Source organism: Leopardus geoffroyi, chromosome B1 (genome assembly GCF_018350155.1).
Source record: "Leopardus geoffroyi isolate Oge1 chromosome B1, O.geoffroyi_Oge1_pat1.0, whole genome shotgun sequence".
Lineage (NCBI taxonomy): Eukaryota > Metazoa > Chordata > Mammalia > Carnivora > Felidae > Leopardus > Leopardus geoffroyi.
In genome coordinates this window covers 35,353,987-35,370,769 of record NC_059327.1, presented here as the reverse complement: position 1 = coordinate 35,370,769, position 16,783 = coordinate 35,353,987, and the positions used below count along the sequence as shown (strand labels likewise).

The 16,783-nt window shown below is 38.8% G+C and overlaps 1 protein-coding gene across 2 annotated transcripts in view; it reads left to right on the top strand.

The window, feature by feature from the left end:
• Positions 1 to 16,503, top strand: part of PIWIL2 (piwi like RNA-mediated gene silencing 2) — a 79,949-nt gene extending 63,446 nt beyond the window's left edge. For both annotated transcript variants that reach the window (XM_045457566.1, XM_045457559.1), the window contains exons 21-23: positions 13,039 to 13,292; positions 13,868 to 13,975; positions 15,527 to 16,503. In XM_045457566.1, the coding sequence (XP_045313522.1) occupies positions 13,039 to 13,292; positions 13,868 to 13,975; positions 15,527 to 15,683 (519 nt within the window). In that variant the 3' untranslated portion in view covers positions 15,684 to 16,503. The remainder of the gene's footprint in view (positions 1 to 13,038; positions 13,293 to 13,867; positions 13,976 to 15,526) is intronic.
• The last annotated feature ends 280 nt before the right edge of the window (positions 16,504 to 16,783 follow it).

Sequence of the window (16,783 nt, the reverse complement as noted above, 5' to 3'; positions counted from 1 at the left end):
TTAACAAAATGCGAGTAAATATTCTTTTTTTTTTTTTATGTTTGTTTTTGAGAGAGCACAGGGGAAGGGCACAGAGAGGGGGACAGAAGACCTGAATTAGGTTTTGTGCTGACAGCAGCGAGCCCAATGTGGGGCTTGAATTCACAGACAGAAAATCATTACCTGACCTGAAGTAGGACACTCAACCAACTGAGCCACCCAGGCACCCCGCAAGTAAATAATCTACATTTAATCTGTTGTGATGTCACATATCATTTACTCTGGAAAATTCTAGTATGTATTTATGAGAGAATTACAGAGAAAATGGCAGATAGTGTAGTAATAGCAGCAGCAGCAGCAGCAACATATTTTTGACTTTATGGACTCCCTAGAATGTTTCAAGGACTTCTGAGTAGAGAAAGATGGGACCCCAGAGAACACACTATTCTATACTGTTCATCTGAACTCCTACTCTCATCTCCAACTACCTACTTGGCCTCTCTAGTTCAGTGTCTCAGGGGTCATTGAAACACCTAGTATGTGAGTCTGAATGCCAGTGTTTACTTCTGCTCAAGTGTGAAAATCAAAACCAAGCCACCTCAGCTTTATCACTCGTGATGAGTGATCAGCAGATATTCAGTTCATCGGTTATTTTGCCTGAGCTTAAGAAGCTGGAACTCAGCTCTGATCAACCCTTGTTGCTGCTGATGTGATTCTGGCTGTGGCTAGGACTATGTAGGGCTAGAGTGTTCTTGACTAGTATTTGACTTTAGAGGGGGAAGAGCCAAGGTATTGCCATTGGAATGAAAGGTTGCAGGCAGCTGTAGAATATGTGGTATGGGTTCTTTCTGCTTTTCAGTTCCACCTTCACTTCTCTTTTCTTAGCAGAATTGGGAAGAGATTGGGGCAGAGTGCTAACTTGAGCAAGTGATTATTATTTCGAGGGGTCTTCCAGATGTCAGCCTGTCCTTCCTGAACCCACAGTTGCCAGTAGCTTGCCTGGCCTCTTCTTACTTTTTTTTTTTTTCACATTTTATTTAATTGAGTAAAATACATATAGCATAAAATTTACCGTCTTAACCATTTTTGAGTAACAGAGTTCATTGGTTTTAAATACATTTATAATGTTGTGTAGTCATTACCACCACCATCTCCATAATTCTTTTCATCTTATAAAACTGAAACACTGCACACATTAATCTCCATTCTCCTCTTTCCCCAGCTCCTGAGCAACCACCATTCTATTCTTTTGATTTGACCAAGTACCTCACATAAGTGGAATCACGCAGTGTTTGTCTTTCTGTGACTGACTTATTTTACTTAATGTCCTGAAAGTTCATTCATGTTGTAGTATATTGCAGAATTTTCTCCCTTTTTAAGACTGAATAATATTCCATTGTATGTATGTATGAAGTTATGATTATCCATTCATCTGTCTATGGACGCTTGGGTTGCTTCCATGTTTTAGCTATTGTGAATAGTGCTGCAGTGAACATGGATATACAAACATCTCTTTGAGAGCCTGCATTCAATCTTTAGGGTATATATCCAGAAATGGAATTGGTTGAACATATGGTAAGTCTTATTTTTAACTTTCTGAAGAACTGCCATACTGTTCTCCACAGCAGCTATACCATTTTACAACCCCACCATAAGTGTGCAGCGGTTCCAGTGTCTCCACATCCTTGCCAATACTTGTTTTCTCTGTGTGTGTATATATTAGCCATCCTAATGGACATGAGGTGGTATGTTATTGTAGTTTTGGTTTACATTTCCCTTCAATTCTGTCATTTTCATATATATTGATGATCTGTTATCAACTGTATACATGTTTATAATTGTTATATCTTCTCACAGTTTTGGAACCTTTTATTAATATATAATGACCTTTGTCTCTTTTGTTTCCAATTTGAAGTCTGTTTTGTCTGGTGTTAGTATAGCCCTCCCTAGTTTCTTTTCATTACTATTTACACAGAGTATCATTTTTCATTATTTCTGTTTCGGTCTGTGTTTTGGATCTAAATTGAGTCTCTTGTAGACAGTATATAGTTGGATCATGTCTTTTTATCTATTCTTCCAATCTTGGGTTTTTTTACTGTAGAGTTTAATCCATATTAATAAGGGGAGAAATTCTGTCATTTTGCTATTTGTTTTCTATATGCCTTATTCCTTTTTTTGTCTTACATTTACTGTATTACTGTCTTCTTTTGTGTTCAGTTCATTTTTTGTAGGGAAATGGTTAAATTCCTTTCTCATTTCCTTTTTCAAAATTGTGTAATTAACATACAATATATTAGTTCAAAGTGTACAACATAATGATTCAATAATTATTTTTTTTTTTTAATTTTTTTTTTCAACGTTTATTTATTTTTGGGACAGAGAGAGACAGAGCATGAACGGGGGAGGGGCAGAGAGAGAGGGAGACACAGAATCGGAAACAGGCTCCAGGCTCTGAGCCATCAGCCCAGAGCCTGACGCGGGGCTCGAACTCCCGGACCGCGAGATCGTGACCTGGCTGAAGTCGGACGCTCAACCGACTGCGCCACCCAGGCGCCCCAATTATTATTTTTTTTAATGTTTATTCTGAGAGAGATTACACAAGCAGGTGAGGAACAGAGAGAGAGAAGAAGAGAGAGAGAGAATCCTGAGCAGGCTCTGGGCTGTCAGTACAAAGCCTGATGTGGGGCTCAAACTCATGAACTGTGAGATCATGACCTGAGCCAAAATCAACAGTGTGCTTAACCGACTAAGCCACCCAAGAGCCCCTGATTCAACAATTCTGTACATTACTCAGTTCTCATCAAGATAAGTATACTCTTAATCGCTTTTTTCTATTTCACCCATCTTCCCCACCCACCTTCCCTCTGGCAACCACCAGTGTGCTCTCTGTATTTAAGTGTCTGTTTTTTTGTTTGTCTCTTTTTTTTTCTTTTGTCCATTTATTAAATTCCACATATGAGTGAAATCATGTATTTGTCTTTCTCTGACTTGTTTCACTTAGCATTGTACTCTCTAGCTCCATACATGTTTTTGCAAATGGCAAAATATTCTTTTTTGTGACAGAATAATATTCGAGTGTGTGTGTGTGTGTGTGTGTGTGTGTGTGTGACACATCTTTGTTATCCATTCATCAGTTGATGGATACTTGGGCTGCTTCCCTGTCTTAACTATTGTAAATAATGCTGCTATAATCATAGGGGTGCATATGTCCCTTTGAATTAGTGTTTTGTATTCTTTGGGTAAATAGTAGTGCAATTGCTAGGAACCTCCATACAGTTTTCCACAGTGGCTGGACCAGTTTGCATTCCCACCGAACAGTGCACAAGTGTTCCTTTTTCTCCACCTCTTTGACAACACCTGTTTCTTGTGTTTTATCCGTTAGGACAGGTGTGAGGTGATACTGTAGTTTTGAGTTGAATTTCCCTGATAGTAAGTGATGATGGACATCTTTTCATGTGTCTCTTGGCCATCTGTATGTCTTCTTTGGAAAAAATGTCTATTCATATATTCTGCCCATTTTTTAATTGCATTATTTACTTTGGGGGGTTGAGTTTTATAAGTTATTTATATATTTTGGATACTCTTTATTGGATATGTCATTTCCAGATATCCTCTACCATTCTGTAGGTTGCCTTTCATTGTTGATTATTTCCTTCACTGTGCAGAAGCTTTTTATTTTGATTAGTTCCAATGCTTTATTTTTGCTTTTGTTTCCCTTGCCTCAGGAGACATATGTAGAAGAATGTTGCTATGGCTGATGTCAGAGACATTACTGCCTTTGCTCTCTCTTTTCTAAGGACTTTAAAGTTTTCAGGTCTCACATTGAGGTCTTTAATCCATTCCAAATTTATTTTTTATGTATGATTAAGACAGGTCTAGTATCTTTCTTTTGTATGTTGCTGTCCAGTTTTCCCAACACCATTTGTTAAAGAGACTGTCCTTTTCCTTTCCTGCTTTGTTGAAGATTAATTGGTCATATAGTTATGGGTTTATTTCTGGGTTTTCTATTATGTTCTATTGATATATGTGTCTTATATCTGTGCTAGTACTATACTGTTTTGATTACTGCTTTGTAATAGAACTTGAAGTCCAGAATTGTGTTGCCTCCAGCTTTGCTTTTCTTTTTCAAGGTTGCTTTGGTTGTTCAGGGTCTTCTGTGGTTCCATACAAATTTTAGGATTGTTTGCTCCAGCTCTGTGAAAAATGCTGCTGACATTTTCATAGCAATTGCGTTAAATGTGTAGATTGCTTTGGGTAATATAGACATTTTAACAATATTTGTTCTTCTAATCCATAAACATGGAATGTCTTTCCAGTTCCCTTCTATTACTGTATTACTGTCAATTTTTTCCTTGTCTGTTAATAGTTACTTTATATATTTAGGTGCTTTTTTGTTGGGTGGATAAATATTTATAATTGTTATGTCCTCTTGTTGGATTGTTGCCTTTATCATTATGTAATGTCCTCCTTTGTCTATTTTGTCTAATACAGATATTACTTCCCTGGCTTTTTTTTCACTTGTATTTCATGATAAATGTTTCTCCATCCATTTGTGGGGGTTATTTTGTAACGCTTATTTATTTTGAGAGAGAGAGAATGCAAGGAGGGGAGGGGCATAGAGAGAGAGAGAGAGAGAGAGAGAGAGAGAGAGAATCCCAAGCAGGCTCTGTGCTGTCAGCATGGAGGCCGACATGGGGCTCAGTCCCATAAAACATGAGATCCATGACCTGAGCTGAAACCCAAGTGTTGGACACTTAACTGACTGAGCCACCCATGCACCCCTCCATCCCTTCATTTTCAATCTTTATGTGTCTTTATATCTGAAGTGATTTCTCTTGTAGGCAGCCTATAGATGGATCTTGCTTTTTTATCCATTCAATAACCCTATGTCTTTTTATTAGAGCATTTAGTCCATTTAAATTTAAATTATTATTGATAGGTATGTGTTTATTAACATTTGTTGTTTTATGGTTGTTTTTATAGTTCTTCTCTATTCCTTTCTTCTCTTGCTCTTTTGCCTTGTGGTTTGATGGCCTTCTTCAGTGAACTGCCTGTATTCCATTTCCTTTATTTTTTGTGTATCTGTTACAGGTTTTTTATGTGTGGTTACCCTTAGGTTCATATATAACATCTTATGGGTCACTTCAGTTTGAACCCATTCTAAAAGCACCAAATTTTTATTTCCCCACCCCATGGTGTATGTATATGATGTTCTACTTTATATCCTTTTATTTTGTGATTCCCTTGACTGATTTTTATAGATAGAATTTATTTTACTACTTTTGTGATCCTAATTTTCTTCTATAATGGCCTTTTTTCACTCAAATAATATCCTGTAATGTTCTTGTAAGGCTGATTTAATGGTGATGAACTTCTTTAAGTTTTGTTTGGAATACTCTTTATCTCTCCTTCTATTCTGAATTAATAACCTTGCTAGGTAGAGTATTCGTAGATGCAGATTTTGTACTTTCATTACTTTGAATATATCATGCCATTCCCTTCTGCCTTGCAAAGTTTCTGCTGAAAAATCAGCTGATAGATAGGTTTTTGAGGTTCCCCTTATATGTAACTGTTTTCTTTTCTCTTGCTTCTTTTTTTTTTCTTTTTCTTTTTTTTTTCTTTTACTTTATTTTATCTTATCTTGTTTTGTTTTGTTTTGTTTTGTTTTGTTTTGTTTTGTTTTGTTTTAGAGAGCACATGAGTGGGGAAAAGGAGCAGAGGGAGAGGGAGAGAATCTTAACTAGGCTCCACTGTCAGTGTGGAGCCTGATGTGAGGCTTAACCTCACATCCCTGGGATCGTGACCTAAGCTGAAATCAAGAATTGGACACTCAACCAATTGAGCCACCCAGGCGTCCTTCTTGTTGCTTTTAAAATTCTCTCTTTAGGGACACCTGGGTGGCTTGGTTGGTTGAGTGTCCAACTTCGGCTCAGGTCATGATCTCACAGTTTGTGGGTTCGAGCCCCGCATCAGGCTCTGTGCTGACAGCTCGGAGCCTGGAGCCTGCTTCGGATTCTGTGTCTCCCTCTCTCTCTGCCCCTCCCCCACTCATCCTCTATCTGTCTCTCTCAAAAATAAAACATTAAAAAAATTTCTTTTAATAATATAAAATTCTCTTTACCACTGCTTTTTGCCATTTCAATTATTATGTGTCTTGGTGTGGACCTCCTTGGGTTAATTTTGTTGGGGACTCTCATTTCCTTTTGTGTATATGTTCAATAGCTATTTTGTATGAGGTTACTGTGAGGATTACATTTAATATCCTGAAGTTAAAACACTCTAATTTGAATGTATAGTAGTTTAACTTCAGTAACATATAGAAACGTTGCTCCTTTACAGGTCTATCTCTACCTCTTTAGATGTTGATGTCATAAAATTATATACCTTTATATATTTTGTGCCTTCATATATAGACTGATAATCCTTTTAAATACATTTGTCTTTAAATTTTGTAAAAAAGACAAGATTTGGAGTTATAAACCAAAGTTAAATAATACTCGGTCTTAGACTAATGCTTTTTTTTTTCTTTATTTACTTGAGTCATAAATCATATAGAAAATTTTTAAATGTAGTACAAACCACTGTTACGATAATACAATGATATGTCACCTTTATTGAAATCTTTATTTCTCTCTATGGCTACACATTACTGTCGAGTCATCTTTTATTTCATCCTACAGGACTCCCTTGACCATTTCTTGCATGGCATGTCTCTTGGCAAGAAACTCTCTGAGCTTTTATCTGGGAATGTCTTAATTTCTTTCTTATTTTTGACAAAGAAATAGTTTGCTGGTGTAAGTTTTGAGTGGCGGTTTTTCTCTTTTAGCACTTCGATAATCAACCCACTACATTCTGGTCTCCAGAGTTTCTGATGGGCAGTCTGCTGATAATCTTTTCTGCCTGCAATGATTTTCTTCTATCTTGTTTTCATGATTTCTTTTATATTCTGCTTTTGAAAATTTAATTGTGTGTATCAGTGTGGTTCTCTTTGAATTCATATCACTTGGAGTTCATTGAGCTTGACTGTTTATATTCATGTGTTTGATCAGATTTAGGAAGTTTTCAGCCATTATTTCTTCAGATATTCTCTCTACCCCTTTTCTCTTTTCTTCATGGGAGTCCCAAGATGCAAATATTGGTCTGCTAGATTGTGTCCTCCAAGTCCTTTAGGCACTGTTCTCTTTTCTTCAGTCTTTTTTATTTGTGAACAATAATTTCCATTATACAATCTTCAGTTTGCTGGTTCGTTCTTCTACCTGCTCAGATCTGTATTTGAATCCATCCAGTGAAGTTGCAGTTATGGTACTTTTCAGCTCTGGTAGTTATTTTTGTTTACTTTTTAGGTTTTCTCTTAATTATTAATACCTCACTTTTTCCAAACATTGTTTACTTTGTCCACATCCCCTTTGGTTCTTTGAGCATCTTTAAGACCATAGTTTTTTAGTTTTGTTTTTACTATTTTAATGTTTATTTTTGAGAGAGACAGAGACAGTGTGTGAGCAGGGGAGGAGCAGAGAGAGAGGGAGACATAGAATTCAAAGCAGGCTTCAGGCTTTGAGCTGTCAGCACAGAGCCCAATGCAGGTGTTGAACTCACAAATCATGAGATCATGACCTGAGCCAAAGTCAGACACTTAATTGACTGAGCCACCTAGGCACCCCTTTAAGACCATTGTTTTAAGGTCTTTGGTCAGTGTAACTGCCATGAGGTTTTCGTCACTGACATTTCTATTGATTTAATGTTTTCCTTTGGTCCATACTTCCCTGTTTCTTTCTTTGCCCTATGACTTTTGTTGCAAACTAGACATTTGAATCTAATAATGTGGTAACTTTGGAAATCAGATTGGCCCCCTTCTTCAGGCCTTTGCTCTGTTTGTTTTTATTTCTTGACTGGTGTAGGTTATGATTGTGCTGGAACTTAAGGTCTTTCAGTGTTTTGAGCTTTTATCTGAGCATGCATTGTCACTTTCTGATTTTTGACATTTATGCAGTTGTTTTTGAATGTTCCAGTCTTTAATGTCTGACTTCCAAAAAAGGATAAAGAGAAAAATGAAGGATCAGGGGAGGATGGCACTTGCCCATTAAATACCCTGGAAGTCACTTCAGCTGGAGAGTTAGATGCAACAAGAATGGCTGCCAGCCTCTTTGTCTGCACTTCTAGGATCAGAAGCAGCACTCAGAGAACAGATCCCAGTGTTTGTAGGACAGGGCCCTGCAGTGTGGGTGAGCATAGGTATAGGACAGCTTTTGTACCAAGAGTGGAAATTAACAGCAGTTCACTGTCCACATCTTCCCTGGGAAATTGCAAGCCTTCAACAAACTCCAGAGTTCCAAAATTATTCACATCAGACAGATTCTGCTAGTACATTTGTTATCTAGGTGGGGAGAGAATGTCCTTTTCTTCCTCCTCTGCTATCTCCCCAGAATCCTGTCAGTCTTGTCTGTTCTTGGTAAAATTTCTGCAACCTCAGGCCGCCTCTTCCTGCTACCCACGTTCACTCTTGTCATTTGTCTCATGGATGCTTCAGAAACTCACTGCTCCTTTTTGAAGGCTCCTCTGTTCAAGTTCATCGAGGCTTTCTTGCTTCCACTGGTCTTTGATAGTCCCGTATGTAAGTGTGATTTTTATATTATTTTGATTTTTGTGGTGTTACCATAAGAGTGAAGGGTTTCAGTGTTCTCATTTGACATCCTCAACTGGAAGTGATCTGGTCCTAATACTCATTCTTAATCATCTTTGATCTGTTTGTAGATGGTTGCCAGAGTAGTTTTCAAATGTATGACTGATAATATAGTGGTCTCCAGTTGTTTTCTTACCCCTTGTCCAGCCACAATCTAGGCCTTTGCTTGTGTTATGCCTGGAAACCTTTTACCCTTCTTTGCTGCCTGAATTATCTGCTGATTCTTTCATTACACCTTTTCCTGAAGCATAATGTTGACTTTTCCCTGCAGACACCAAATGTTATCTTTATTATGTTAGTTGTAATTTATTGCGAACATTTACTTTATGTGTCTGTCTCTCCAGTTCTAATTTGAGTTCCGTGAACATTTGGATTGTATCAAAGTAATTTTTTAATTTTGTGAGACTAACACAATTGCTTGTATGTAGTGGCATTAAGTGTTTATTTTATGAACGAATGGAGCCATGCCTAAAAGAACATCTCAAACTTTCAGCAGATATTTATTTTCTACTTGATCCTTGCCATCGTACTCAGTGCTAGCAATACAAGTCAAATAGGCACAGTCCTGCTTTCAAGGTACTCATTAATTTATTAATTTATTTACTCTTGTACTGAAGTGGTTTAATAATACACATTTAACATTTATGTTTCAATATTGTGATTTGTCTTATATCCTGACCCTTGTCTAGACCCTAATCTTAACCATTTATGAAATAAAAGAGTATGGATTAGATGACCTAGAAGAGTTACCATTGTTGACTATTACTAGATTTTTAAGCTCCTTGATAACAGGAATCATCTTTCACTTCTACTGGCAGCTTATATTATAGGGCCAAGTATAGTATCTCACACTAAGTGGTTGCTTAGCAAATTTTAAAGAAAGAGGTGATGTCAGTGAATACTTCAGATGAATTTGATTCTATTTTTCACTCCATTTATCTCGTTATGTTACTTCTCGATGCTTTGGAATATCTGTATTTCCTTAATCTAGTGCATTCTGAACAACTTTTAAAAATATATGCAGTTGGCTGTTGAACAATGCAAGGGCTAGGAGTACTTACCCCCTATGCAGTCAAAAAACTGTATACCTTTTGACTTCTCAAAAAAGTAACTACTAATAGCCTGCTGTTGACCAGAAGCCTTACCAATAACATAAACAGTAGATGAAACACATATTTTGTATGCTAAAGGCATTATATGCTGCATTCTTACAATAAAATAAGAGAAAAAAATATTAAGAAAATCATACAGAAGAGAAAATGCATTTACAGTAATGTACTATATTGAAAAAATTCACATATAAGTGGACCCACACAGTTCAAACTCATGTTGTTCAAGAGTCAACTGTGTATATTTTTTACTTTATCCCCCTTAACAACTCTGACAAGAAGATAAGGTGGTGGTTTATCTCCATTTTTCAACTGAGGAAACAGTGTTCTGAGATCATAGCCAAGGAACAGCAGAATCATACTCAGTCCCAGGTCTCCTGACCCCAGATGCATTGGACTGCCACTCTGTTTCCTTCTCTGAAATGATGGTTTCCTCCTGATCTAAGTACCCCTGGTATCTACCTTTTAACATAGTGTATCAGTAAGGGGTCTTTGAGAAGTCATAGAAATGTGTTAGCTTTAGCAAAGTGAGAATTAATTGGTAAAATCATGGAGAGTGTCAGATGATTGGTGAGAAGGCTTAACATCAAACTGGGAAATGGACAGGAGTCAGGGTAGCTCCTGGAGTTCCAGACGCAGGGACCTAAAGAGACACCACCACAGAGGGACCATACTCCAAGTGATTTTCGTTATCTGCTCAAGATTCAAAGCAAGGAGGTGCATTATGTTGGCATAACTTGGGTCATCTTTATGTCCTTTGATTAGTGCAGTGGTCCTCAGCTGGTGGCAGTTACGTCCTCCCAGTGGGCAATGTCTAGAGGCATTTTTAGTGGGGGGCGATTGCTACTGACATCTAGTGGGTAGAGGTCAGGAATACTTCTAAACATTGTCAGCCCCCCAAAACAGAATAATCTAGCTCCATAGATCATGAGTGTTGAGATATCCTGGATTAGGGGAAGGCACCTCAATTAATAGTCCCAGCAGACTTATCCTGTTGGGGGAGAAGGAAACTAAATGTTCTTACCAAAAATGATAGAATAGATTCTGGACAGCCAAAGACAACACAAAAACAGAAAAGTCATACAAACAAGAGCAATAATTACAGTTTGGGACTGTGAGGTGAATTACACATTTGTAAATGTAATACTTGAGGTGTCTCAAAAAAAGGCACATTTATAAAAATATTTGAAATTCTGAGCTTTAACTTCAGCAAGATTCTAGGGGATTATTTTTAAAAAGTATTCTTTGAGGGGCGTCTAGTTGGGTCAAGTCGTTTGAGGTTCTGACTCTTGATTTCAGCTCAGGTCATGATCTCACGGTTCATGGGATCGAGCCCTGCATTGGGCTCCGTGCTGACAGCCTAGAGCCTGCTTGGAATTCTCTCTCTCCTTCTCTCTGCCCCTTTGCCACTTGCATGTGCACGCTCTTTCTCTCTCTCTTTCTTTCTCTCAAAATATGTAATAAAATAAACATTTTTTTAAAAAGGGTTCTTTGGGGGCACCTGGGTGGCTCAGTCAATTAAGTGTCTGACTCTTGATTTCAGTTCAGGTCATGATCTTATGGTTGTGAGATCAAGCCCTGTGTCCAGCTCTGCACTGTAAGCGCAGATTTTTGGGATACTCTTTCTCCCTTTTTCTGACTCTTCCCCACTTTTTCTCTCTCTCAAAAATAAACATTTAAAACATTTTTGTTTAATGTTTATTTATTTTTGAGAGAGACAGAGTGTGAGCAGGGGAGGGTCAGAGGGAGATGGAGACACAAAATCTGAAGCTGTCAGCACAGAGCCTGACACGGGGCTGGAACCCACTAGCTGTGAGATCATGACCTGAACCAAAGTTGGACACTTAACAACCGAGCCACCCAGGTGCCCCAAATAACCATTTTTTTTTTAAAAAAGGATGCTTGGAGCACCTGGGTGTTTCAGTAGGTTAAGCATCCAACTTTGGCTCGGTCATGATCTCATGGTTTGTGAGTTTGAGCCCTACGTCAGGCTTTCTGCTGTCAACACAGAGTCCACTTTGGATCCTTTGTCCCCCTCTTTCTTTGCCCCTCTCCCACTCAATGCTCTTTCTTCCTCTCTCTGTCTCTGTCTCTCAAAAATAAATAGAACATTTAAAAAAAATAGGATTCTTTGAATTGAAACTTAAAAAGAATAAATGTATAAAGAATGTATAGTGTATATATATTTAATTCAGTAATAATTTAGGTTTCTGAGGGGAATTGTGAATAATCTATACGACTTGATTAGAATCAAACTACCACTTACGGACTGTGGACTAAACTAAAGCACTTTTCAGGGAACTTCTAGTTTAAAGTTAGAACAGCTTAGGGGCACCTAGGTGGTTCAATCGGTTAAGCATCTGACTCTTGATTTCAGCTCAGATCATGATTTCATGGTTGTGAAATAGAATCATGTGTCAGGCTCAGGGTTGGGTGTGGAGTCTACTTAAGATTCTCTCTCCCCCTCTCCCTCTGCACTTCCCCTGCCTGTGTACATGAGCATTCATTTTCTCTCTCTCTCTCTCTCTCTCTCTCTCTCTCTCTCTCTCTCTCTCCCCCCCCCCAAAAAAAGAACAGCTTATTCTCTTGAACTATTGAAATCAAACACAGCTAGAACATAATTATATTCTCTAAATGGGAAAAGCATTATTCTTCAAACTGATTGAATCCAGCATCCAAATTTGATTTGGGTCCATGGATAATTTACCATAACTGTATACTAATTTTAATTATTTAGTAAAAATGTTTCACATTATACCTGATTGTAGGATAATATTTTGTAAGGGATCCTTTCACTTGTTAGCAACTTTAGATGTTGCTTGTACATAAAAATGTGAAGAAGATGGATCTGTGGGTTGTGCAGTCCTATGTTAGAATTTCTCTAACACTCACCTTGTTCTTTGCCTAAATGGTAATTCATGTGAAATACAAGTCAAAGGAAGGTTGATTCATCCCATAATTTTCCTACCATTTCTTTCAACTTTGTTCATATTTTTTGAGTATGGGCCTTATGTATGTGACTCATCACTGGCTTATTTTACTTTCATAGTTTATAACACTTTTGCTGTACCAGGTCTGTTTTACTACCCTGAGGAAGTCTAGAAATGACTATAAGCTTTTCCTCCCTTCCCTTCTGACATGGCGGCTTTGGGCCCAGCTGTCAGAGGGACCTACTGCCAGATTGCCAAGCTGTGTGCTGAGTGAGCTTCATACTGCCTGCGGTCATCAACCCCAGACTCCATAGTTCACCTCAGGAGGGTGTCGTTTCAGGTGAACCACTGTCTCCCAGAGAAGATTGTGGTATACCGTGACGGAGTGTCTGATGGCCAACTAAAGACAGTTGCCAACTATGAGATTCCTCAGCTACAGAAGTGTTTTGAAGCTTTTGAGAATTATCAGCCCAAGATGGTAGTATTTGTAGTTCAGAAGAAAATCAGTACCAATTTGTACCTGGCTGCTACCGAGCACTTTGTGACTCCCTCCCCTGGGACTGTGGTAGATCATACCATAACAAGCTGTGAGTGGTAAGTGGGGAAAACATTATATTTCAGCAAGAATAGGTTGGAGGGGTTATTTGTTCCTTGGGTATTGGAATGGGGAGGTTGACTAGAGAGATGTGGAATGGAATCCTCAGAGATTTTATGGTCATAAAGTATTTTCAAAACAACTGAAGAACAAACCAACAATAAATCTTTTACCTCTTAAGTATAAAATATTGAACGCACATTCTTTTCCTAAGATTATGTATACTTTTAACTTCCTGCACACAGATTTGGTAGTTTCTGCTACCATTCCCTTTTTTTTTTTTTTTTTTTAACAATTTTAAGTAATTTTACACTCAACGTGGGACTCAAACTTAAAACTCTGAGATGAAGAGTCACACACTATTAACTGAGCCAATCAGGTACCCCTGTAATACCATATACTGTTGAGTCCAGATTCCTGAGCTATAATATGGTTTGGTCTGTGTGTATCCTTGATCCAGTCATTTGACCTCTCTGAGCCTTAGGTGAAGGAGGCAAAATGATCACCAAGATCTTCTTCAGCTCTCTTTGGCCAAATCTGACCATATCATCCCTTTGTACTTTTTCCTTCCTAGGGTGGACTTCTACCTTCTTGCCCATCACGTACGGCAGGGTTGTGGCATTCCTACCCATTATGTCTGTGTTCTCAACACTGCAAACCTGAGTCCTGATCACATGCAGAGGTGAGCTGACCAATAACTTACTCTTTCTCATAATTAATCATGGCCAACTAGCTAAGATGGGGTCACTGCCACCTGACTGGAATATTTACCCTTTAATTTTTTTCATGTCTTTCATAATGGTATTTTTTTTGAAGAGTGATTGGTAATTCCTGTGCACTTTAAAATTACTTGAAGAGCTTAAAACAAAACATCGGTAAAGCTGATGCCCAGGCTTTACCCCAAGCATTCTTAGGCATTCGTATTTTAAGAACTGCTCTGGGGGCACCTGGGTGGCTCAGTCAGTTAAGCGGCCGACTTCGGCTCAGGTCATGATCTCACGGTCCGTGAGTTCGAGCCCCGCGTCGGGCTTTGTGCTGACAGCTCAGAGCCTGGAGCCTGTTTCAGATTCTGTGTCTCCCTCTCTCTGACCCTCTCACGTTCATGCTCTGTCTCTCTCTGTCTCAAAAATAAATAAACGTTAAAAAAAATTAAAAAAAAAAAAAAAAAAAGAACTGCTCTGGGGGTGCTTGGGTGGCTCAGCCGGTTAAGATTCTGAATTTTGATTTTTGCTTGGGTCATGATATCATAGTTCATGAAATCAAGCCCCACATCTGCTCTGTGCTGACAGCAGGGAGACTGCTTGGGATTCTCTCTCTTTGGCCCTCTGCTCACTTGCATGTGCTTGCACACATTCTTTCTCTCTCTCTCAAAATAAACATTTTTAAAATTTTGTTTATTTTACTTAAAACAATTTTTCAATTTTTTAATGTTTATTTATTTTTAAGAGAGAGAGAGACAGAGTGTAGGGGCGGGGGGAGGAAGAGAGAGAGAGGGAGACACAGAATCCAAAGCAGGCTGTAGGCTCTGAGCTGTCAGCACAGAGCCCAATGTGGAGCTCAAACCCATGTGGAGTTGTGAGATCATGGTCTGAGCTGAAGTCAGATGCTCCACTGACTGAGCCATCCAGGTGCCCCTTATTTATTTATTTTTGAGAAAGAGAAAGTATGAGCTGGGGAGACGCAGAGAGAGGAGAGAGAGAGCATCCCAAGCAGGCTTGCACTGTCAGAGCAGAGCCTGACACGGGGCTCAAACCCATGAATCAAAGTCAGAAGCTCAACCAACTGAGCCACCCAAGTGTCCCAAACATTTTTTTAAAAAATAATTCTTTTAAGAAAAGAGACTACTCTGGATAATTACAACACACAGCCAGTTTTGAGACCCAATGTCATCGGGCTCAGATTATTTCAGTACTTTGCTGGGGTACTTAACGCATTCTTCAGGCTATTCTTGAGGCAAAAAAAAAAAAAAAAATTCTGTTGTTTTCCTTGTTTCAGTCTAAAAATGAGGGTACCTAAAGTGAGGGAATTTACCCATGTCCTCTTACTTACAAATAAAAATGAAATGAAATAATTCCACTTAAAAGTAATGATTCCCAAAAGTTGCATCATGTATTTCTTAGTTCCCCAGTTTTCTGGAAAGCATGCTGTGTGTCATACACCCATTAGTACCTAATCATGTCCCAAAATTAAAGGTGGAGAGTGATTTGGATCCTATTTTCTTCTTGGCCTACAGGTTGACTTTCAAGCTGTGCCACATGTACTGGAACTGGCCTGGCACCATCAGAGTCCCAGCTCCCTGCAAGTATGCCCACAAGCTAGCTTTTCTGTCAGGACAGATCTTGCATCATGAACCAGCCATCCAGCTGTGCGAAAACCTGTTCTTCCTGTAACTGGGCAGCCAGGATATGGGTGCTTAGGGAGATTAGACTTCTGAACTCAGCTGCAACTCAGGCAGGATCAAGAGGGACCCAAGGGGTTTTTGTGTTGGTGGTGGGTTGTTGTGTGTGTGTGTGTGTTTTTTACCAACCTGGTAGAATAAGATTTCTTTTTTCTTTTTTTTCTCTTTTATACCTGATATCACCAAGAAGTAAGTTCCATTTCTAAATATCAGCTGGAAATTTCCTTGTTGCCTTTGTAGAGCAAGTGGTGGCAGTACAGGTCCTGTATATATGGAGGGGGTGAATACAAGGGAACCTCTAAAAGCCCCCATAGCCAACATGAGCTGTGGAAACCTGCAGAAACAGCAGTTACACCTTGTAAGTTATGCTTACTAAACACTTCCTATTTCTGTGCCAGAGGTGATAATGAATGAAGTCATTCCAAGTTTCTTGAAGTAGAGAGTTACTTTATTTGGGCAACTGAGAAAGGTAGTAAAAACACCTGTGAGGCAAAGTTTTTCTAGATATTGTGATTGCTGGTAAGTGTGAAAGGCACATAGTAAAACCAGCTGGTGGCGTAGTCAAGTCCTACTGACCTAATCTTGTCTGGGAATTGAGTTTATGACACCTGTGCCTTGAGTTGGCTTTGAAGCTTTGAAAGGGGCATTTAGCCATTCCTTGGCCTCCTGAGAAAGGCCAGATGAAGTTTTTTTCTTTATATTTTAGTTGCTTTACAGTGTACCATGTTGATTTCTTCCTACACCACCTCCCCCGCCCACCGCACCCCCCCCACACACACACATTGGCTCTTTGTTATTGATCTTTAATAAAGTTTCAGCTTTTATTTTTTATTTATTTATTTTTTTTTTTTTTTTAATTTTTTTTCAACGTTTATTATTTATTTTTGGGACAGAGAGAGACAGAGCATGAACGGGGGAGGGGCAGAGAGAGAGGGAGTTCGACGCGGGGCTCGAACTCACGGACCGCGAGATCGTGACCTGGCTGAAGTCGGACGCTTAACCGACTGCGCCACCCAGGCGCCCCTAAAGTTTCAGCTTTTAAATTAAGAATCAGAACACGGTGAAATTCAGCAGCTAGGAAGATTCATGATG